Source organism: Battus philenor, unplaced genomic scaffold (assembly GCF_028537555.1).
Source record: "Battus philenor isolate CCGP_79_NKW_IND1 unplaced genomic scaffold, ilBatPhil1.0.hap1 SCAF_3, whole genome shotgun sequence".
Classification (NCBI taxonomy): domain Eukaryota; kingdom Metazoa; phylum Arthropoda; class Insecta; order Lepidoptera; family Papilionidae; genus Battus; species Battus philenor.
The window spans coordinates 17,499,907-17,525,024 of record NW_027181693.1 but is presented as its reverse complement, the minus strand read 5'-3'; the positions used below and the strand labels follow the sequence as shown (position 1 = coordinate 17,525,024).

General features: G+C 34.7%; 1 protein-coding gene across 1 annotated transcript in view; it reads left to right on the top strand.

Moving 5' to 3' along the window:
- Positions 1 to 25,118, top strand: part of LOC137926771 (cell adhesion molecule Dscam2-like) — a 177,582-nt gene that overhangs the window by 28,468 nt on the left and 123,996 nt on the right. The window contains exon 2 of the mRNA XM_068770468.1: positions 6,609 to 6,777. Coding sequence (XP_068626569.1) covers positions 6,609 to 6,777 — 169 coding nt within the window. The remainder of the gene's footprint in view (positions 1 to 6,608; positions 6,778 to 25,118) is intronic.

The window sequence follows — 25,118 nt, the reverse complement described above, 5'->3', positions numbered from 1 at the left end:
CTTGCAATCGAATTCAACCAGGTTCACGGTCGCTTAGATATATATTGTATTGTTTCGGTAGAAGTTAATGCTGTTAGCCTTGCGGCTTTTACAGCTTCGTCGGAAAGAGTTCACGGAACGGAGGGGTCCGTGAAGTTAAAGTATATATATATATATATAAATATATATATATATAGAGAGAGAGAGAGGGAGAGAGATAGAGACTAATATCTGTTAAATTTTCAAACACCACGAGTTCTTAACTTATGTCAAATATAACTGTAATAAAAAAGTTCGATTCGCACTGAGCACTTAACTTACACTTTTGTAGTGCGAACATCCAAAAAGTGGAACGATCTGCCGATGTCGTTGTTTCCAGAATTATAACTTATAAGTATTTAAGACAAAAGTGAATAGGTATCTTCAAGGTCAGCATGTACTATCGTAGACCTCGTCATCGCCCAACACAACGTTTCTTTAACATTGAAACTTTTAACAGAACTCTTATTGACCTTACATTAATTATATTTGTATTTATAATCTATTTTATTTTTGACACTACTCTGTTTTACAAGATGTTATTGTTGTGGAGAAAAAGCAAGAAGAAACTCCACAACAACATATCATTTTTTAAAGTTTACAACAGATATTTATTCCATATCTTTTAACAGTTCAACAACACAGATTTATTAAAAATACTTTATCAGATATAGCCAAAATAAATCAAGTTATCAAGCAAGTTTACTGCCAAGAAATCTAGTAATATAAATATTTATTAATGTATTTGCTGTATTAAATTTTGTTAATGCTAGTCAAATAATGTTTGCGTTCAATAATGTTTTAAAGGGTAAAAAAATTAAAATATGTACATCCGCAACATTTTTAGATTTTGAATTAGTTTTTACTATTCTTACTACATAAACTATGTCAATTGGATGCCATTTTTCATTTAAAAAAACTGTTGTATTTTACCAACCGGTATTCTATAGTTATAACACTTATTACCGCGACAAACAAAGATGATTACCGCAATGTAAAATATCTTCAAACATTACATTTCACAAACAGTTATTACCACGAGATCCCGTTGTTTAATTGATGGTAGTGGACTTGTCAATTTCTTTAGATCATAAGAAGAATGCTTCATGAGCCAAATTCGTCCGAAACTAAAAGGTGCACACTCCTAAAATAATATTTTTAATCTTTATATACGAGTAATGACACTGGTTCTTAAAGCTGTAAAAATTATGGTAAAAAAGATACAAATAAAAAAAGACTGATTTTTTCATGAGATAATACTAGATAAGGCTGCGTTGGGAGTCCTCGTATTTGAACGATTCCATTATAGGAGAGTTCTATTAGATTCAAGTTTCTATTAAAAATAGGCGCTTATGTCATTCTTCACCTAAGTGATACTTATGTACGATCCTAAACATATTATTGAGAAATGAATAAATAAATAAAATTAGAGCAGTCATGCTATATGTCCAGCCACGAAACGCGCAGACAAAATAAAAGTTTAAAGATAAAATACATTGAACAGGCACGACATCGCACACCGCTCCGGGCGGGACATGTTCGAGCGGGTCATCTGAATTTGTAGCTTTTTATTTGATCACGAAATGAAATACATAATACTATTTCAAAATGGACTGAATATTCTGTAATTTGTTAGACGAGGGAGGTTAGCATTAATATAAGCCTCTTAGGAAATGTAAAGAGATATATCAATTAGCAATAACAAACATTAGGAGAGCAATATATTTTATACTGGTTTTATTTGACTATCCATCTAATAGGCAGTAATGTTCGTGGATTACCTAATGAGCCTAGGTTCAGGCGAATATTTTGTACTACATTAGCGTATTGTAAGGCGTTCGACATATTAGGTCGCCTTGGCAGATAATCCAAGTAACCTAGCGCAAGAGCCTCCAAGCTAAGGGCATCGGAGGTAGACGGATCTCGACTATATCGATTGCTACTGCTTGGCATACATTACAAACACTTCAAAAAATATTAGTGCTGGAAATATAAGTTGCAGAAAAAAAACTTTAGCAACACTTAGTTGCTTTGTTTATCCCGCGGGTGTCGAGACCATGAGGTGGCGTTGCTACGTTTGTCTTAAGAGACAGGTGCGAATAAATTTGATACTATGTGGTATGAAGGTGCTCAGGAGCAACCTCTGTTACATTGGTAGGAAAAGTTTACTTTATGCGGTGAGTTTACAGTAAGCCTGCGAAAACTGCAGACGGATTTGTTAAGGATTTTTATCCCTGGATTGCGGTCTGGTATAACCTGTATTAAATTTAGTCGTTTACAGTTGTCCTTCAGGCGTTGCATGGTAATAGCTGTTATACTGTGATCTTATTTGAGACGTAAACACTACTACACCCAATATAGCGAATTAAAATACAACTGGCGCCATCTAGTATAAAAAATATCAATTCAAGTTTCACATTATTTGTTATAATTTGTTTGTTTCCACTTACAAATGCTTCGTAGTCTTTGATAAGGATCACCGGAAAGTACAGCATAGCATATATAGCGTTAAGTTATAAATCATTTCATACATTTATCTTAATATCAAAATAAAGAATCGAGAGCAAAATACTTCACATTTCGTTCCTTTATCTGTTTTATTGTGAATATAGCTATGCCTAGCTCCTGTTGCCTCGCGACGATGAATTGAGCATATAATGTCTTTCCTTCAAATTTACTTTCGATATTAACGCCAATATATGAAACCATTTGAATGACGGTGGCGCCATCTGTCAAAAATTGGACGTACCATTTTAGAAACGTTTATGGGCTCATTCATTATAACTTTGTTAGAGATCATCACATGATTAAATGCATTGTTTACGAATCTATAAAGAACATATAGACAAACATTAATGTTTATACAATACGTGAATTGCAATGAACGTTTTAAACTTAGTGTCCATTAGACGACATGCGTGATTGAAAAAGCTTCAAATTTTTAAAAGATTGCTACGAGCTTATTTGCAGGCATATTTTAGCGTACTTATAATTTCTAATATCCACTTAGACGGTCTCGTGGTGTTAAGATCTACACTGAACCGTACACCCGCGCGAGTTCGTTTCCTTTTGTTATACGAGTATCAATGGAAAGCGAAGTGATGCCTAGAGACACTCAGGCGAGCCGGGCGCCATTAGCATCCCAAAGATTGTAGCAGAGAGTCATGCAAATGCAAGCCGGGGTGTACTTGTCTATTTGTACAGAGCTACTGGTGATTTACGAGGTGCCATTGAGAATGCAACAAAAATATTTAGTTTTCAAAGACCTTTAATACCAAAAATTTGCTGAGTGAATATTTTTTTATCCAAAAGGTAGCAATACGACCTTACAATCCAGGAGATCTACTTTAATACAGGTGACCAGGCATTTCAAGAGGAGTGACAACTGCGAGTCACGAAACACAGCGCAGGTAAGCCCTCCATCAAGTGGACTGACGCCATTGTCAAGTTCCCAGGAAGCCGTTAGATTTGGGAAGCGCAAAATCAGTCATAGCGGTGATTTTGTGAGAGGAGAGAGGGGTGCTACACCTTCAGTGGTTTTCTATTGACTGACGTGATGTCGATGCCAAAAAAAATAATTTATTTATATTTATATATTTACCAATTAACGCTGTAATAAGTGAAGCAAAAGTGAGAACTGGTTAATGAATGAGAAGGAGTACCTTAAATAAATATTCCATTTAACATTGTCAGCTTTTATGATTATAAAACCAAAAGACAATCTTTATTCAGGTGACGTATTCCTTAAAATAATTTTCTATAAAGATTAAAAAGGAACCAGATTAAACAAATTAATGATCGCCTCGTTCTTAGTCAGATAGGCTATAAAGACTCATTTACTCTTTATTCGTACCCCTAATTTGTTGGGATCAAGGTCTTTGTTTAGAAGTTTTTCAAAATTATATCCTTATTCTTCACTTACTTTCGTACTTCTCAATTTCTTTTATTCTTACCTTTTTTCCTTCACAATATCTTTCATTCCTTCTTGCTTTCATCGCCTTCTTTCCATTATCCTATTACTTTTAGGTGGCTAAGTACATTATTTATGCTTTATTTTATTACTTACCCTTTTTTTTATTTCACAGTTTTCTTGACTCACTTACTCTTATATTTGTCAACCTATTTTTTTAAATGTTTGACGAAAATATACACGCTGCAGAATCCATCAGAATAACGAACAACCTCGGTTCATTCATGCAGAATTGACTTTGTGACGATGTGACTTTCCCATGATGAAAACGAACATCGTATACAGTTTTAAGATGTTGAGGAATGTGGTTACTGTCGAAGAAGCCTTTGATAAGACACCCAGAGAGATCTGAGCTCAATGTTCCTCCCCATTTTACAGTTTAATTTTTAGTATTCTTAAAAATTTTCAATGTCATTTTTCGTATCTGTGTATGTATATTAGATATATACGGACCCGCTCGTTTGTAAGAAACCCCGGGACATGCGTCAGATCGGCGGGCAGCCATTTTAATTTATGAAAGTACCCCGCGTCGCCCCGAAAATGATTCGGCTTTTATTCTCCCCCAGCGAGCGCAGTCAGGACGCTCGCGTTACAGCGCGGCTCAGGATTATTCGTCCTTCGTCCTTTCTATTGTTCTGCGCCGACTTGGCCGCGAGCATACAATACGCGGGTACGCTCCTCTGTACGTCTACCTGTGTTTTTATAATTAAAAAAATTTCGGAAATGTATCATACTTATATTACGAAAAGAATCGCACAATATGCAATAGAAAGAAATAAAAGTTAGGCATGGACAACAAATAAAAACTAACAAGACAAGTTAAAAAATAAAATAATATAAAACTGTGATATAGAATAGATAAAAATGTGATACAATAAAAATAGAAATTAAGAAAATGTAAAATGAAAAGTGGATGAAAGAAAGGTAAACAGAGGAAAAGGGAAAGAAAGCAGAATTGTGGCATAAAAGAATAGAATGAAAGATTATGTGACGTATGAAAGTAGAGAATGAAAATAAAAAATAATTATGAGAATAAATAAAATTGCCCATAAAGTCCCTGTCCCACCAGAGATAGGGGTACGAGAGGCCCCCAATAGCGGGGGCTATAAAAAAAATACTTATATTACGATATTTAAGTTACATTGCGTATAAATCAAGTTACTACCTTTCGTGGAATTCTCAGTAGAGGTTTTTTTTCTTTTTAATGAGAGTAATGTTTGCTTTGCCAGCATCAATAACACTCTTTTGATTACAGAAAAATTCAAATACACGTTAAAAGAATGTTCAATCCTTTTTTCGAATGAGCTAGCTTTTATTCACCGCAAGATCGGGTAAAGCAAAATGCAATGAATGTTATAAAAATATAAAAAAACTATAAATATTAAATAATGATTTCAAAATTGGTGGCGTAGGAACAAGGGAAACGAACAAAGAATGTAAGATTATGTGAAAGACAAAAGAAGATAAAGAAATAAAATTGTAAAGGATGAGAGGTGAAAGTGTCAATACAAAACATGTTGAATAAACGAAATAAAAGTCTGTGTTATTTTAAGATAGGCAAGAAAGAGAGGTCTCCAAAAACAGGGGACACTTAAAAAAAATATTTAGAGCCGTATAGTTATACAGAATATACTTTATACAGAATATACGGTACGCAGTACCACGTAGTAAAAAATATTGCGTAAGACGATAAGGTACAAAATATTACAATGCAATAGCCCAAAACATAAAGCATAAAATACTTTGTAGTACAAAGTATTGTGTTTTAAAGGCTCACTCACTAACAAATTAAAAAGAACTAATTTATACTGAAAATATTATTTAATATCTTCTGTTTTAATCGTAACACGGTAATTATATAAAAATCAAATTTTAATCCGTTATATGCCACTTTGACCGCAGTAAAGGACATCTCCGACGCGCATCCCCGAACCAGCGGCCGCGGCCCCGTCTGTATTTTAATTAGGTTCCCTCTGATATCTACAAACGGGATGAAGGGCCGCGTTATAGCGATTTAAACGTAAGCTCTTCACTTGAAAAGCCTCGCCGACGGAGGGAAACAACGCGACAAAGGCCCTCTCAGCCCTCCGCGCATAATTATCTACTACCGCCTCTTATTCAGCGATTTCATCCGTCCACGATTCCTTTCGAAATAATCGAGATGTTTATAACTATTTTTAAGCATAAAATAAAAATTAAATATATTACATATTTACCAGTTTTTATATATATAAAACAAATAAAAATAAGTTCTTCTAAGTTATGAACGATTAATCCTATCTTAACTCAGGTATAGCCAACGTTGCTTACAGCCTTTTCTTATAAACTACTTAAAGTTATTATACCCTTAGAAATCAGACTGTACATAAAGATGTACAGTCTGATTTTTTCTCGGGTACAACACATCTTCAAGTATAATCTTAACTCTATACAATTTAACTTCGCGTAAAATTTTATCTCTTGTACAATGTTACCTCGTCTACAACCTAATATCGCTTACAACCTTATCCTGCGGAAGAAGGCGACCGACTGTTAAAAATTTTGCTTAACGACTTCAATGGTCATGACAGCTCAGAGCACACAGCAAAGTAGTATTTCAAATGTTAAACTTTCTTTACAGGGTGGCCGGTGTGCAGTCAGCTAATCTTTCTGATGGAGCCGCCGCCGCGGCTGTCGTTCTCCAACAGCACGGGCGCCAGGGTGTCTTGCGCTGCGCACGGGACCCCTCCTCCGACCATCACCTGGCTGACAGAGGATGGTGTCCCTGTCACCGATGTCCCCGGACTAAGGTAATACAATTTTTGAATTGCAGCCTTCAAATTTAAATTCAAATTCGAACGCCGATTTGAATTCGGATGCCATCAAGTGATATGGTCGCTGTTGTTGCGTTAGGGTCCTGCAAATTATAAATACTCTGTACATATGTAAATATACCTTCTTTGATCACTCTTGGTTATTGTCTTACTTACCAACGTACACGGGCGGTATCTCACTTCCGCTCGCTAAACACGTATCTAATTATAGATACCTAAGACCTTTTTATTTGTGATTAAAAAGCTGTAAAGATAAAATGAAAATTAAATCATGAAATGAAGATAAAGTGTGTCAATGAGTCAAGTTCTATTATCTTATCTATCTTGATTAATTAAAATGCCTGTGATAGCCGACAAGGATCGATAAGTGCGGCGTAGGGTACGAACCCGTAACATAGATAGACGTTCTTGTCAAAGTCATCGGAAGAATATCGATGTAATTAAATAAATAAATAAAAGAAGAAGTTAAAATAAAAATTTAAAAAAAATTGAATATACTGTAATAAACACCAAATATTATCAAGACTGTAGATGAGAGAAAAAAGGTGATGTTTGAAAGATCAGAACGCGACGAATTAAAGAAAATGTAAAGGATGTGGTAAAAGTTAAGAAGAAATTTTGAAGAAATAAAGGAGTAACATTAATAAATATACAAAACTGAAAAAAAATTTAAACCGAAATTGTAACGTGCCAGCCCAACATAATGCAGGGGAAACGAGAAGCCAAAGAAAACAATAAGTAAAATTGTCAACCTATTTACAAATGGAGCCTTATTTCAAACAGTCAATTATAAGTAGAAATATGAAAATTAAAGCATTTTAATATATTTATAGGCTCAAACATGGAAAGTTTTTTTTTTAAATAAGAAAGCGTGACTTTAGATATGTCCGGACATGTTCGGCGTGAACCGCGGTGACGTCACGGGGTTGACTCGCCAGTCACGGCCCGGTCGGAGCTTATCACGCCGCCTCCCGCGTCCCTTTTTTAAGAGCAACGTGACGCGGCCGGATAATGTACTCTAATTGCGTCTCTCATTAATTTCCGTCGGCCCTCTGCTCTGTCACTTGCCTGTCACAACACGCAGAATTTATATATTTTTTTAAAACAAAAATTTAGAATAATCCTCTCTGAACAGCCGAGGCCCTTAGTCTGTTTAAGTAATCAGTGACCCAACGTTGTCATTCATATTTAACCACGCTCAAATTAGATAACAGTAGTTAGAGAGACGTGTTATTACGTTATTTAATTGGTTACTGTGAACACAGCTTTCCAGTTGACACGTTTGTTAATTATTTAATGGAATCAGGCGTTACCTCGCGGAAGTCCATCCTAAGTAAGAAAAGGACCAATATTTAGCCACTTCCGCACATGCAGTGGCAGTCGTGCAACAAAATGCACCGCCCGCCAGCCCGCTGATAAATGCGTATGCGGCAAACAATGCGAATCACACAACCGCCACCGCCAAATTACTCAACACGTGTTTCATCCCTCCACGGGGCATCCTCAGGAGCCATGCTACACCGATTAGTGCCAAACACAGAGTGTCGTATTGGTCCTTTTCTTACATTTGTTAATTGGTTTTATTATTCTTCACTTAGGCTTGCTTACAGTGACGTCATGAGAACAATGCCAAAATAGCTCAGTTTTATAGAAACTAGAAGGCTTACCTCCACTATTAAGGCATCCATCAGTTATAGTTAAGTTCAACTTAAAGCCACGAATGTTCCAAGCGCGCCCTGATAATTTAAAATATGGCTCCCTTTTTGGATTATGTCTCCTCTTGTTTCCGTGCCTTAATCTATGACAGACTCTTAGCTTGCGATTTTTTTTTAAGTATTTTATTCCTAATTATTCTTCTTCCATCTTTCACATAATCTCGCATTCTCTCTTCTTTCTCCCTTCACAATATCTCCATCGCCACATTTCTAACAATATTATATACATTTTTACTTTTTTTTATTATATTTGTTAGTCTTAGCTGTTAAAATTTGTTTTCGTATCACTATATCACAGCTATATATATCACTATTCTAATATTAATGACTATTATTATAATTTTCTTTATAACTTCCTCGCAGTATTAGACAAGAGCTAACAACAGACTTGGCTTTATTTTGAGTGTTGTACATTCTCTTACACAATATCATTAATACAGTAGTGGAACAATCCTTTCTCAAGCATCATTTTCATTAAAAATCCTTTACAATGTAATACGGTTTTTATTATACAAGTTTTTGCTTATTAAACTTCTTAAATAGTAAATAACATAAATGTAAATACATAAATACAATCTAATAATGATCTTAAATGAAAGTAAAGACATTAGAGATTCACGACAAAATTTATGACATTTAGTATTAAAACTGATTAAATATTAAAAAATTTCAGCATCGAAACTTGGTTGAAAAAAATCTCATGATAACAAAATATACATGGATCGACGCAAAATATTTTGTCTTTTTTATACAGCAAGCAGCGTACCTGACTTTTCTTGTTTAATATCTTAAGAATGCACGTTGTAAGATACTTTTGTAAAAAAAAGTTTTGTATAAAAGATATACTGCTCTTTGGAGGGAAGACATCGGTATATCTATATAACCTGCTGTTGAATCAAGGCCAGTTAAAAGTGAACATCAGCACATTTTTGGAAATTAGGTAAGGTAAGGCATGTGTAGGCTCATTAGGTGGGCCGACGACATGGTAAAAGGTCGATTGGATGCGGCCGCAGGGTTGGTGATTGTGGCGATCTTTTGGGAGGCCTATGTCTTGCAGGGAGTGGATGCGGCTGTAAAAAGAAGAAGGGAAAGGAGTCTACTTGGAGAAGTTAAATGCCAATGCGGGTCTTAGCCTGCAGCATCGTACCCGGCCCCCCTATAACGCGAAAGACAGTAATAATTCGTGAAATGTTATGAAGTTTCGTCTTGTTCCTAGGCATTATTTATATGGATGCTGACAAGTCATTGACTTTGGAGGCTTTGTAATCTAAAAACCGAAGCACGAGGAAGAATTTCAACTCCTTTCGGTAACTTAGGATTTCCACAGCAATAATAGATGTACACTGTATGTATCCAAAAGTCATAATAGATTGGGAAGTTCATAAAACTCTTTGAATAAAAAGCGTAAATCTGCCGATTCCTGGACGCTGTATATACTATATACAGGGTGATATACTATATATAGGGTGGATACAAATATAAAATCTTTAAAGCGGTGATTTTTTTCCTGTCAATTAATGTACAGTACACCCTATTCGAAAGTCATTGATTTCAGAGATAATAAATAACGTAATATAATAATAAAGTAAAAAAAAAACGTTTTCAAATCCGGATTGCTAGTTATTGTTTAATTTCAGTTCCTGTTGACTTTGTACTACAAGAATTTCGTTAGAATTAACCTTCAGTAGAGTTTCAGAGAGTACTATGTACAGGTTTAAAACCTTTTAAAATGTTTGCTGACAAATTATCTATGCATTTATCTCTTCAAATTTTTAACACCTACTACCAATGACTCTAGTATACTCTGCTAGTGTAAATAGCTGATCCTTTTCTGAGTACAAGTTCGTAACAAAGTTTTCTGGTCCGTGAATAGAGCCTGCGTATAATTATCGAGTTGCTAATGTACCGGGGTCCAAACCCTTCCGGGGTCCGGTCACGGCTAAACGCTAATGGGTGTACACCCGATATTGACATGGGTCACTTAGGATCACCTCTTGCTTTATGCTCGTGCAAAACCGCTGTGAATATTTTGCGTTTTAATGAAATACATAGGAGCGGGTTTTTTGATGCAAAATTAATAGATATTACAATTTAAAAAATAATGAAGTAAGTAAATCAAATAACAAGAAATAAATTTATAAATAAATGAATGACTTAAAAAATCGATATATACACGTAATAAAATAAATCACTTTTATTAATAAATTTCCACAAAAAAATATTTGACTACCATTAATTTAAAAAATTGAAAACATTAATAAAAGTATATTGACGAAAAGGCTGATTATTTAACAAACGAATATTTAAATGACAAGAGTTTTAATTTTGTTTAGGCCTCTATTATAAATAAATTGTATATATATATATACATATATACGAGTATACATATATATATATATATATATATAAACAACAAGTAAGTGTTGTTCTGGAGCTTCTTCTTGCTTTTCATCTTTTTTTTTCCGTAACTATAACATATTGTAAAGTAGGATAGGGTTAAAATTAAATATATTAAAAATAATAAAATTATCGATCAATACGAGTTCTATTGAAGGTTCTAGAGTTGAGTAAATAAATTTTATTTATTCAACACTAGAACCTTTTTTATAAGTTTCTTTCAGAGCTTTCACTAAGACCAGCTGGATGTGGCATCTAGCGACTTCCGAAGACTTTAACAAGGTTGTCTGTCTGACTTGTGAGTGGATGACCTGATATCGTCACACTGGTCAAAAATCAATGAATAAAAACTATAATGTAATGATATATTTAGTGTTTTTTAAATTTATTAAATGCATTATGTTAATTAATTTAAAAAATCATAAATATACATACGATTTTAAACTAGTGCTTAAGAAAAATAATATTTATGTAATGTAAATTAGTTTACCCTAATTACAAAAGTATCTTGAAGGTTCATTGGGGAAGCTAATAACTTCCTTCCAAGGGTGCCCATGAAATCTGATTTTTCGACAAATTTTACACAAATTATTTATCAAAAACTATCATTGAAAAAAATATTAGATTTAAAATTATAAGTTTAATCTAAATTTCAAAATCCTTATGATATTCATTCGTTGATTGGTACTTTTTTTTTTTTTTTATGGCGTCACTTTTAGGGAACTTCATTCAGGCCTATCGTGTGGGGATCGCCGTTATTATTTCCACTCTTTTGTTATATCCATCACAATTTCTTTCATACTGAAATCTATCATAGTTTTTAGCACTCCTTAAGCTCTCATCTTTGATCTTTATCAGTTATTGGTCTCTGGTAATTTATCTACTTATTATCTATATTTATCACGTTTAAAGTTTTACAACTGTTTCCTTACTATCACATATATTTATAATTTTGTCGGTTTTACCCTTCCCTTTACTGATTTCTTATTTTATTTCTATTAATTACTTCTGATTGTTAGATAAAACTTAAATTACCGGGTCAACTAGTTATTTTATATTTTAAATTAATACAGTAATCTATACTGTAGTGTAAATAGTTAATACTATACTTAAATTATGCGCGTCATGTGCATGGGACGGGCTATAAATCTGTAATGTTTCATGACACAATTCTCTCACTGGCGTCGCTGTTCCATTTATCGTATGTCCGAAACAAGGCCTGGAGGTCTACAGCTGTCGCGTGCAGCGGAAATAGGTTCGGGTGGCTTAGATTTGTATCGGGCCCTATATGCCTTGTATTTCACTTAAGTATATCACGTAAACCCAGTGTATTTGCTAAGATTTTTTAACAAATAATATAGCCTAAGGTCTTCTATAATATTGAAAACATTTTTGAAAATAATCAGTAAAAATATACAAGTCTGCGTACAAAGCCAGTTTGGAACATTTTGATAGATCTTCCCTAGTAGACAACAGTATTTATTATTTTGATGAGTATCCTGGTGTCAGCTTTTTATAAAGATGTAAGCATTTAAATATTCAATGGAATTAGACGTTACCTTGCGGAAGTCCATCCTAAGTAAGTAAAGGACCAATATTTAACGGTAAGTGTTGCAATTACTTTGGTTACTAATAACAGCGATGTACATTATACATACATTACGTGATAATAACAATAATAATATTTATCATCATCATCGTCGTCGTCGTCGTCGTGGTCATGGTCGTCGTCGTCATCGTGGTCGAGGTCATAGTCGTCGTCGTGGTCGTGGAGGTCGTCGTGGTCGTGGTGGTGGTCGTCGTCGAGGCTGTCGTCGTCGTAATCGTCGTCTTCGTCGTCGTCGTCGTCGTCGTCGTCATTATTAGATAATACTTTTAGACGATTTTGATAGCAAAAAATACATTTTCAAAAGCGGCTTGTATTTTCAATTTAAATAAATAACTCGCAAAGGCAGTCATTTAGTGTTTCTGGCACAAATCTTGGAAAATCACAACCGTTGAAAGAGCACAATCATTATTTATTTACACAACAGAAAGTAGACCGTATAACATTGTCAAAAAGCATACGTACTTTGATATTATTTTTCAATTATTAAGGTTCTAATTGTTTACAGCTACAATTGGTCAAAGTCTGTCGGTTCTTTAAACATATATATTTTTTAATTATACCATTTCTATAATGTTTTTGAGTAAAATTAAAAATAGATTTTTAAGAAACTTGCCATACATCATCTTTGTGGATGTTATAAAAATGTTTGTTAATTAAAATTTGTAAAGCTTGCCATGAAATAACTCAATTTATCACTCGAGCTCTTCCGCCCGCTTCCTCGTGTCTGCGGGCGCATCTTAATCCGAGATGTTTTCCTGATAAATTAATATTAAAATATGTATAAGGCGTGTCAAGTTGGACAGTAGCCACTTACGTAAGCATTTGCGATTCATATCAATGATATGTTTTCGGTTTTATTTAATTTATTTGTAAATGAGCATTACACAATAATATTAACGCATTCTTTATACAAAAAGGCGAATTTTTATTCTATATATATACAAATTAATGTATTTGTTTACATATCGCTTACACGAATGAATTATTAAACTACATTTGAAGTTTACGTTTGTTTACGTGTGTATTTATGTATTTATACTTCTTATTATTATTCTTTCCACTGCAAGGAATAGGCATCACCCATATATCGCAACCATGACCGGTTTGCGCTGCCTGAATATAGCCTGACTGGTTTTCCGCACGAGCCTACCCACGTAGTGTCTACCGGCTTGTGGTCGCCACTTGAGAATCTTTAGGCTCAAATGGCCATCGGTCGCATCAGCGAGATGCCCCGCCCACTGCCACTTGAGACAAGTAATTCTGCGAACTATGTCGGCGATCGCGGATTTTCTGCGGATATTCTTATTTCTGTTTCGAACTAGCATCGAAATTCCAAGCATAGCCCTCTCCATTGCACTTACATTTATCTTGAGACTTATTATGAAGCCTGTCGTAAGTGACCACGTCTCGGATCCTTGTGTTACCGCAGGCAACATACATTGGTCATAGACCTTTGTCTTCAAAATTGCGATATTTTGAATGATGTAGTTATTTATGCGTAAATAGTATATAAGTATACATTTGCTATGTATATTTGATGCGTGCGATGTCTTTTAATGATATTATTGTAAATAAGTTAACTTATTTAAATTTTATTAATTTTCTTCAGGTTTTATAAACTAAGTTTTAAAAATTACGCTGAATTTCGGTAGACATTGTACAATATGTATATCAAAGACAATATCTGTACTGAAGTAATCGCTTGAGACATGAATTCTTAACATTTCACGGATTCACCGTATCGATGCAAAGTCCATCACGTAGCAGAGAGAAGAACCAGCTACCCGACTTAGGGCTAACGATATGCGTACAAAGTTCAACGAGACATTCTTGCAATACATATTTGTTCACCTTCGCCATTTAGACTATTCTCATTACCTAACCAAATTTTAAATCATCTGTCTAGCTTAAATTCTTCTTCGGGCTATAGAAAGATTTTGCTGTGTGCTACTGAGTCATATTACATGGTTACTTTAAATATTTGTTTTCCAAGTAACAGCAAATTCAACTAGAACTACACTCTTTAATGTTCTTATAAAATCCAGAAAATTTCTAGAAGACATTAACACATCTATGGTAATTCTATATCGTTTCTCATCTGTCTTACATAAGTATCCAATCAGAAGCTGCTTCCAGAATAAAATAAATATTAGTATTTATACTTTTGGTCCTTCTTACTTAAAAATTTAAAATATTAAATTTTAACGATTATCCAAAGATAACACTGACGTAATGTTCTCCGCAGCTTCATCCCATTAATGTATTAACCGCCTCATCCGGATAACATCCCTACGCGATTAATATACTGTTGCAAACTATTGTATAGACACAGACGCGGCCAGACCACATCGGAGCGCCGGGTGAAGCGTTCATAATTCGTTTAGGCCGATGAGTAGACACGCCAATATGTACGGCCGCATACATTTGCTTTGAGCGGCGACCATGTTAATAAAACCCCGGGGCTGTATTTTCGCTTACATACATTCAATGTATGACATTTATGGGTCGTACTCATATATACTATTTTTTGTTTTTTAAAACTTTTCTGTACATAAAATAAATGTTTCAATATTTTCATGCCTATGTTAAGGCATTCGATGTTTTATCTTAAATGCCCTCCATTTTTGGGACCTCTCGTTCTCTCTTGCCATGTGTGGGACAAAGACGTTACAAATCCGGTAAAGTATTTTTTTCAATTTTTTGTTTTATTTTATTTTCTCCTTTTATCGACCGGCCCTGTGTCGCCCTCATGTGACTTTTTGGCACCTTCATTTTGTCGTCATTTTACCTAAAGGAGGGTCTACTCAAGCCACGTTTTTCACTCAAGCAAAGTTTCAAATAGTTAGTTCAATTTTTTTTAATAGGTGTAAAATATAACTTAAAATTTACTTTAGATATCAGTATATATCAGAACATAAAATGAATGGTAAGTTTTCATAAAGCCAGTTGTCTTTCTGCTTGTACTTTTTATTTTCTCTTATTGACCTTACCGTCTAGTTACCTATGAGGCCCGGGCGATGGACGTATCAAGCTTCGCTGTTCTGGTTTTTTGTTAAACTATTGCTACCCTTTTGTTATTTATTGTCACTGCACCTGCAACACATCGCACACAACATCGCGTTATTCATAAAAGAACGAAACATTACTTACTACACTGCACGATCCGTATTGGGGGGCAGCCTCCTATCTTCTAATCGCGAACAGCGTGGGCGATCCGTTGAAGGATTGCCGAATGGTCCACGCTGCCGACCCAAGCTGCATACACAACAACTACACTATACACGTCTACGGGTGAAGCTGTTACACGTGCGAAAGTGATCGTGCAACTGGAGTACGAGTGCCCAGGAACCTTTTTTAGAAGAGCTCACAGAACCTTCTGTTTTAAGAACTCCGCTGTATAAGCCCCCGAGCTAATAGCATCTACTACAAGAGAAACAATGCTGTTGCTATTAAAGAGAAAGTAAGTAAAGAAACTTGGGAGATCCTCTGTCTTGAGCTTCAGGCTGGTATTTACTGCCTATTTGATTGCTGCGGTAGAAAATTCATTTAGTCATTTACAGTGATCACTTTGTCAATGAAGAGTCCATTTTAATTGACGTGAGCTGCCATGTAGTCACATTTTTCGTCCTTAAATAAAACTATGAGAGTTACACGCGTTGTGACATTAGAAGAGTCTAACGCAAATCCATGCCGGATTTTTTTAGTGAATACTTTTACAATATTTATAGTAATTCATTACAAGACATTACATTTTAGGATTTTTTTTAAAAAAAATTTGCATGCCAATAATGAACCCTATGGTATTTTGGCCACATGGTCCCCAAAACAGAAGATAACTTCTATTAAAGTTTGTTGGAAAAGAAGACGGTAAAAGACCAGTGGAGAATCACCTACCAGATGGTCTCATCAAGTTAAATATATAATAATTGGACTCTTGTACTACCGCCCTAAAGCAAACAGAGGATAGTATAGAAAGAGATTGTCAATTTAAAGTGTTTCCTAATAGACACGACCTTCAGAAATGAAGACTGGGATTAATTGTAGAATTAAAAATAAATAAAAATAGGTCGCATCGATAATAAAGGCCATGTAGTGACGTAGCTACTACGTGATAGGTTTATAACGTAGTTAAGAGGTCGGTGTTTCCGTTAGCGAGACCCTCATACGTAACAGGAAAACACGGCCGGTTCATGTCTCGGCTCCGAACGAAATTAATGCCTCCGGGTTCGTGCTCCATTGCAAAAGACCCCGGGAATTTACAAGATAATAAATAAATTGAATGTGGAGTAAAATAATAATGGTTGTCGATAGTTTAAATTTAACCTTAGTTTCATTCATTAATGTTTTAAATACTACCTGAAAGTTTTTTTATCTAACAATGACTTTTGAAATTATTAAAAACATAGATTTTAATTCTTGTATAGTCTTTCTCTACTTAATAATAAAATCTAATCTAAGGCTTGAATAATAATCAAGATGGCATTAGAAACTATCTTTGCTATCTACCGCTACACACAGTTAATTATGCTTAAAAAAATTCTAGTCATGTACAGCACTAGAAATGTATTCAAAAGTAATTAAACTTCCTCATAGATTTTCAAAAGTCATTGTGAACGAAGTTATTTATGACGTTAGAACTGTTTTCCCAACAACATTGGAGTTACGAACTAGTGAATTCTAATAGGCCGAGGGCACTCTGAGTGACCCCTTGTCCTGTGGACCCGGGTCATCCCGACCCTACCACTTGCCTGACCATTTTCCGCTGGATTAACGCCATCCTTTGAATAGTTCTCCCATTCTAATTTATAACATTTACAAGTGATACACGTTTTAATTTGGTCGTATTATTATTTCAACTCGTGTGTATTTTTTTATTTGTGAAAAACGAACGAGTTAGCTGCGAATAAGTTTACTTTAAGTTTAAATAAAGTACACTCCAAAACGTATTTAAAGAGATATTAAAATAGTTCATGTTGTAATTTAACTTTATAGTGTTATTGGAATATTGGCATATATATAACTATATATAAACATTGATTAATGTCTAATATCTATCTTTGTAGACTTTGTACTTTTACAAGCATATCGCATATCTATCGCATGAAATAAAAAAAATTATGTCGCATATTTCAGAGCTCAACGGTAAGGGCTGATACTTGCGATCATAGTTCATGGGTTCGATTCCCGCGATACAATCTTTAATAATTCACACTATGTGCATTAATACATAATATACTACGATCGCTAACCCACTCACCAACCGTGGCATGGTATATCCCCCCATACATACATTTGGGGGAGGCCTATACCTTGCAGTGAACATCTATTTTCGGAGGAATCACTTTATATGAAATGATTGCATATGTGTAAAAGTTTTTTAAAAAAAACATAAATAAACCATTACATAAACTTTATTTATTAATACAATATATAATAGTACAATTTAATTAACGTAATAAATAATGTTCTAAAATCATTGTCGGGCAAAAAATTCATTGTGACATATTGTACAAAAAAATGCATTTCGACCAACGAAGATATATTGTATGTAAATATTGTAAAACGCCTATAGAGGACATGACAAATTACTTAAACCCCTTTATTCGTAGCCGTCCTGAATATATTATGCCTGTCAGTTGGGATAACGAAATACGGTGGGACTTCCTGATAAATGATTAATAAATCATTCAAATAAGCGCAGCGAGGTGGTGTTGCCGTAGAATAAAACTAAGTGAAATATTAAAATTACTCTTTGTACTTAAAGTTTTTGACCCCGATAACTTACACCACTGTTTACTATGGACTTTACTTTGGTTTGTCCAGGATACTCTTTTCCTCTTCATGGGTCGAATCGAAGGCTGTCTTTACTATATTATTCTGTGGCTATACATATCGTGTGACCATACAAATTTCACTAGCTCTGTTTTATGGATTCGATCATATCGTATCACTTCTCCGGCAGATCATTATAGTAAAATTTACCAGGCCACTATACTTAAAGGATTCGGTGGAGGCACCGGTCAATTAAGGCTTGAATCCATTGTCGGAGCTATTGCGTTTAACACTCTTCAACTCGATGATATTTAATAAAAATAAATACTTCAAGCTATTCGCTAATTAGCTAGATTTCTCCGTAAATGACAAGTATCCTCTCCTTAAATTGTTTATAAATCATATATACTAATGAATACGGAAGGATATCTTGTCTCTTCATATAATCTTCGTCATATACACTATATATCTTCATTGATTTAAAATAAATTCCATTGGTTCTGTCTTCTCATATATTTTTAACTGTTTGCGCATATCGGTTTCAAATCAAAGACGCCAACTGCAAATATAGTCCTACCCCAAAGATATTGATGGGGTGATGTACATTAATCGCATGGCTGGCAGGTAGATGATGGCAGTGTGGTGTTATGGTCCATCCTCTAGAAACTTGTGTGTCGGCAGTGGTAGTCCTAAATAATTAAAGCACAAAATAAGAATTTTATAAGATTTTATCCCAGAAAACGAACCTACGACTTGCGATAATGTCTCAGTTTTCTACCGCTACTCTACCATTGTCAAACTCTACCAACAACACACAGAAATCATTTCAAAACAAATTTTAAATTTTTTTTATTGCGACGATTTGTGGAAGAAATACATTACTTTGACTCTACATGTCAAAAGTAGAGTGTATAGCATACAGTCTAACGGTTGCCGTTGCGAATGATGAAGCAGGTGAGGACTATTAATGCTTTAGAACTACCTTGAAAATGTAATATTGGTGTGAGACTGTGAAGCGGCATGGTGATGTGGTGGAATAGTAAAGAAGAAATGGAAGACGAACATACACAAAGAAGATGCTGAGGTAGTAGCGATGGATTTACGGAGCACACCTGAGAGCTTAGCCGATTTAATGGCAGATTTTATTAGAAAATACTTTTCACGGCGTCGCTTCAATCATTTAAGGGGTGACTTGGTCGGAGTACGCGTCACGAGCGCGGCAGTTTATCTCCGTTAGTACTCTAACGTCGATATCGTTCCGTTCAAATAAACTATACCTTAATATAACGACATACTGGATACGGCCAGTAACGAGTGAGGAACCCATACAACGGATACTATAAAACTACAAAAATAATTTCATCAGTCATGCTATATTAAAAAAAAAATGTTAAAATAAAAGTAGCCTAAGTTAGTCCTTATTACATCAGCTATTTTTCAGTATAAGTCCCGTCAAAACCTGTTCAACCATTTAGGATATTAGCCAGAACAAACAGACAGACATAAAAATTAAAATGAAATGTGATTTTGATATTTGTATCGCATATATATTCATATGCATGTTGTAACTCCAGTTTCATTTCTTTGTACAGATTAAAATTAAAGCTTAACTTAAAAAAATAAAACTTAAGATCGAAATCAAGTATTAAAATTACTAATTTATTACGTTACGCTATACGACTGTAACGAAATGATGTACAAAAACTTCGTGACAGATGTTAAAGTATGAGATATCTCTTGCAGAGAAGCTACTTAATCGTGATACAAGAAACAAATGTGTTTATAGTCTGAGATGGATTGCAAGTAACCTTGAAACAATATATTACATTGCCTCGTTCGAAATCTTCTCGCGAGGCCATTAGATCCAGGCCGCATCTTACCGGTCTTATAAGAGATCTATAGAGGAAGCTTTTGTCCAGTAGTGAACATCTTATGTCCAAAATAATGATGGTTTCCATTTTTTTACAATTTTAGTGACAAATAATTTTTTTTTTTCGTCTAGATCAGATTATATATATCGACATACCATGTTAATTTAGTTGTTTATAGCGTTCCCAGGTCACCGGTGCAGCTTTCTCGTAAAAAATTAAAAATATGACAATAAAAGCCTGTACGTCTTAAGTATGACTGATGTTCTAACAAAGATTATAAAAGCTTTGATAAAATATAGTGTTCCGGTTTTCTTCGAAGGCGACGTAATTACATCTGCGTCTCGTAGCCGCACGTAGCCGCTCGTAGCCGCACGTAGCCGCTCGAAGCCGCTCGTAGCCGCTCGTAGCCGCTCGTAGCCGCACGTAGACGCACATAAGCGGCACGTAGACGCATCGTTTGTCTTCGTTGCGGTGCTACGCGGTGCTACGCGGGGCTCCGGCGTCCACTAATTGAGGGCGATGTCGGCGGTGCATTCCTTATGTAGCTTTATTACTTACTTTAAGGAATTCTGATGTACTGTCCACATTCTGTGAAGTTTTTCCATGATTCATTGTTTTATGTGTAATAATTTACTGCATGTTAGGGAATTTTAAACATTATTTATAATGGAAAATAAAAAAGACACTATTTTTTTGAACTTAATGATCTTTATTGAAGTTAACGTCTAGTATTGGTGTAGCACGAGCCGGTGTGTGCTTCATGGGTAGGCTCACACCAGGAACACTGACGACATAATTAAGGTCGCAATAATTTGTTGAATGCGGGCATCGCAAGACAGACCAGTCCTTCAGTTAGTTGGGGTTATCTTAAAGAGAGGCCTATACCTTGCAGTAAGTTTCTATCGGCAGACATGAAGTAACTTATGAAAAATTGATTAAGAATTTTTTTTACTTAATTAACTGCTGCCAATTTTTTTCTTTGCTTATCTCGTAAACTAGCGTTGTCATTAATATTCACAGTATCCTTGAGTTATTCGAAATTGAAAAATATTTATGCCTTGTAATTTCTTACTGCATACTTGACTAGTGTAGGTATAAACGCAGAGTATCTAAAGACATTGACACAACAGCTCCATATCCTCGCATTGGTATCCTTGTTCCTAGGGTCGTCGTGATCTGGATACGTCTTTACTATGCTATGCCATCTTTGACATTGTGGGAATGAAGATTGAATTCAAGAGATGAGAGAAATTTATTTAACTGATGGATGGGTTTTCGACCATATAGATGTTTCCTTATCAGATAAACACTGGCTTAGCAAGAGATACATACGAAACTGAACACTATTAAAATTGGACAGACAGATCAGGATACAAAAGAGACATAAGTTCTGAAAGCAATGATTACTATACCACTTGAAAATTGTATCATCTAAAGATCATGCCAGAAAAGTGACTTGGAACTTCTTTAAAGGACAGATCGAAAATACAGTAAAGTTTAAATATGTAAATTTTCCTATCCACGTATAAAATATTCGCTTTTGATTTGCAGATGAAACTCGACCAACATAAGTAAGGGTAGAAAGTGGAGAGATCGAGACACTCGCTCATAAAGCAAATAGAAATAAAAGACAGAGGCTACGTCGTAGAGGTGAAGGCATTCAATCGAGCCTCCTGTGAAAAACTCCGACAAGAACGAATGAATGAAGTAATTAATAGACTAATGGAATGAATTATGAATGGCTGAATGAATCTTTTGTATGTTCATCGATAGTGGCCTCATTGGTATTCAATTATTTCTATAAATATCTAGAACAATTGTGAAAAAACATCATTTATTTTTAATCAACAATTGCACCATATATTGAGAGATTATAAATAGTATAACTTAAGTGATAACTTGTTATTTTAGACTAAAGACGCCTATTGCAAGGTACAGGCCTCCCCGGAAGATATATATGAGGAGATATAAGATAATCGCCACGCTTCGTTTGGCGATTGCAGTGTTGAAATATTGTACGCAGAAGACGCTACTGCCCATCGCCTGAAAGCTGGTTTACGAGCAGTAGCAATCTTATATTATTTATGCACATGAATGTAAACGGAAGTCAAACCCGCAATCTACAATCGCAAGTCTCAGTTCTCTACCGCTGAGCTACCACTGCTCTAACTGATAGTTACAGGAACTAGAATCCAATTAAGTTATATCTCTTTCTTACCATGTTTCTTATCTTTCTTATAAAGATCAATGCTTTCAGAAATAATTAATAACATAATGATAATATAGAAATGATAATTAAAAAACTATATATTAAAATTAATTATTTTTACTATCTGTCCATGGGTAACTTTGTACGGCCAGAACTAATAATAGAAAAAATAAATTAATTGAATATATTTCGAAGATTGTTGATCACTTTTGAACAAGGAAAAGGATTTTACTGGAACAATCAATTTTAAGGTTTATAGCTTTTTATTACATTTATTGGGATTTATATTCCACAGACATTAGCGTCCGCGCCTTTGTCTTTTCGATTACCTTCCATATTTCCGAAATATTTTTTCTCTCGCGTTTTTGAATCTTACAGTGTTTCTTAAACTATTTAATAACTTAATCTTAACTATTTGAAACTAAGTTGTGAAATCAATTTATTATTATGATCATTTTTACTCAAATCATTCGCTCTGAGTATAACAGCCGCTAGTGCAGATTAGTTGGAACCTAGTTTTCGCGTTATGAGGTGCCTAAAGTATTGGTTGCGGGTCTCATATACGACCAACTCGTATAATGTTACGTAGTTAAATAAATTACTTGTAACGTAAGTATTTGACAAGTGCCAGTGGAGTAGATGTTAGTCGTTAGTCGCCTCTGTGTGAGATAAATGCGCAGCGGCGCCGGGGTCTTCTTTCCATTCATTATTCCGGGACTCCCCGTGTCACGGTTTAATGATAGCATGAATTATATATTTTTCTCGCTGTCCGGTCGCCCAGGATAATTTGATTACATATTCATCCGCCTCGGTGACGGACGTTTTTGATTATTAACCGAGTTATATAGCTTGCGTTAAAATTATTATACACGGTAAATGTAAAGAGGTGTAAAAGATTTAAAGTGGTGAATATAATGCTCATTTTTCCACGCAGAATGAACAAAAGTACAATTTATTTCAAAATGTTTCTTCCTAAAAATAAACCAAAGTCAAAAAGAACGAATAAATATTAACGTGAATAAGCTGTTTTGACTTAAATGTCACTTTAAAATTAATAATGAAGATATTACACTTGCAGTCAATAGACTGTATAACGTAATAGTGAACTACACTTTGAGAGCTTTCAAGCGTCTGTCTACTCGAAGCTTTAACAAGCGGAAGCTAAAGTTGAAGGAACCTTAATAAGTAATTACTAAAATGACTATTTATAACTACATGTATAAAATAGTCACATGATTCATTTTTCAAATTAGTTCGTAAATAAAAGCCTTTTTTAAAGTTTATGCCCAAATACACCTACTGCAAGGCATAAGCCTCTGTAAAGGTTTCTTTAAGGATTGTACCATAATTACCACGATTGATAAATGGCGCTACTACCCGAAACGCTCTGAAAACGTATTGGTTAGCAGTGGAAATCCCATGTAATAAATGCACAAAGTGTGAATTATCTGAAATAGTTTCTCGTGAATCGAACACGCGATTTACAATTGCAAGCCTCTGTTCTCTACCGCTGGACTACCACTTCTCATTGATTAAATTATAATATACTAATTTATTATACATTCAACAAGGTACAACTCAATAACGGTATAATATGTTTATTCGATACTGTAGTATTTATTGGCATTGCCTTCGGTAAGACTGCAAACATGGTAACGTATGATCTATCGAACAAGCTGAATTGTGCAAGATACGTCATTTAAAAAATCCGTTAATACAGACGTAAATACATTGAGATTAGTTGATAACATTGGTATTTCCATAAGGTAATGCTGCTGATATTAATTTAATCCGTGTAACAAAATTCCTACTCAGTTTGTTATGGGCTCTTTTAAAATCAGGGCGCGCAAACACGTTTATTGATAGCAGTATATAATTTTTCTCGTATTCTTTATACGTGAAAAACCTTTATTAGATATATAACTTTATATCGAGTATCGGGGCTGACGGCGTGAGTCAGTGTGTCAGCCGTGTAGTGACGAGTAGCAGGTTTAAGGAGGTATACTTGCAATTCAATTGCGTTGGTGTTCATATACACCGACCAACATTCTCTCCCCACTTCTCATAAATTTTAAATAATCCAATACTGCTTTAGAGGCTTTCCAATAATGATCTGACGTTTTTAATGCGAATTTATTCGTAACTATTTTTTTAACAAGCTCATCATACTGATTCAAATTATTTGTGTGATCTTCGGGTATATTTATTCGACAGAGAATAGTAAGTTCTATTATTACTATCATTGCTACTAAGGTTTAATTGTGTTTAATATATTGAGACTTCATTTGTTACTAAATTCTTTAATTTGAACAAAAGAAACAAAGACTTTTAGTCGCATTATCAGATAAGAGGACGGCGAGTAAATGGCAATCGTTCGTTTCCATTTCGATTAACTTTTATCAGTGCTTTATGTAAACAAAGGCATTAGCGACTGAGCTTAAATACGGAATTATTCTGGGCGAAGAAGGTCGCTCGAGGGGTCCGGGTATGGGCAGATTTGACCGGCTTTTACTTTAAACAATGTACCAAGTTCAATTGTGAAAATGTCTGTATATTGTACACAATTGCAAGAAACCGATACGAATGTACCTAATTATAGAATAGCATGCAGAACAGATGGCTGCTAGGGCGGTAAGGTTCTGGAGTGAAGATCACAGACCGACAAGCACAGTATAGGACGTGATACCCACAAGATACAAGATATAAGCCTTGCTGTGAAGGCCGATTTAAACCGATATTCTTTT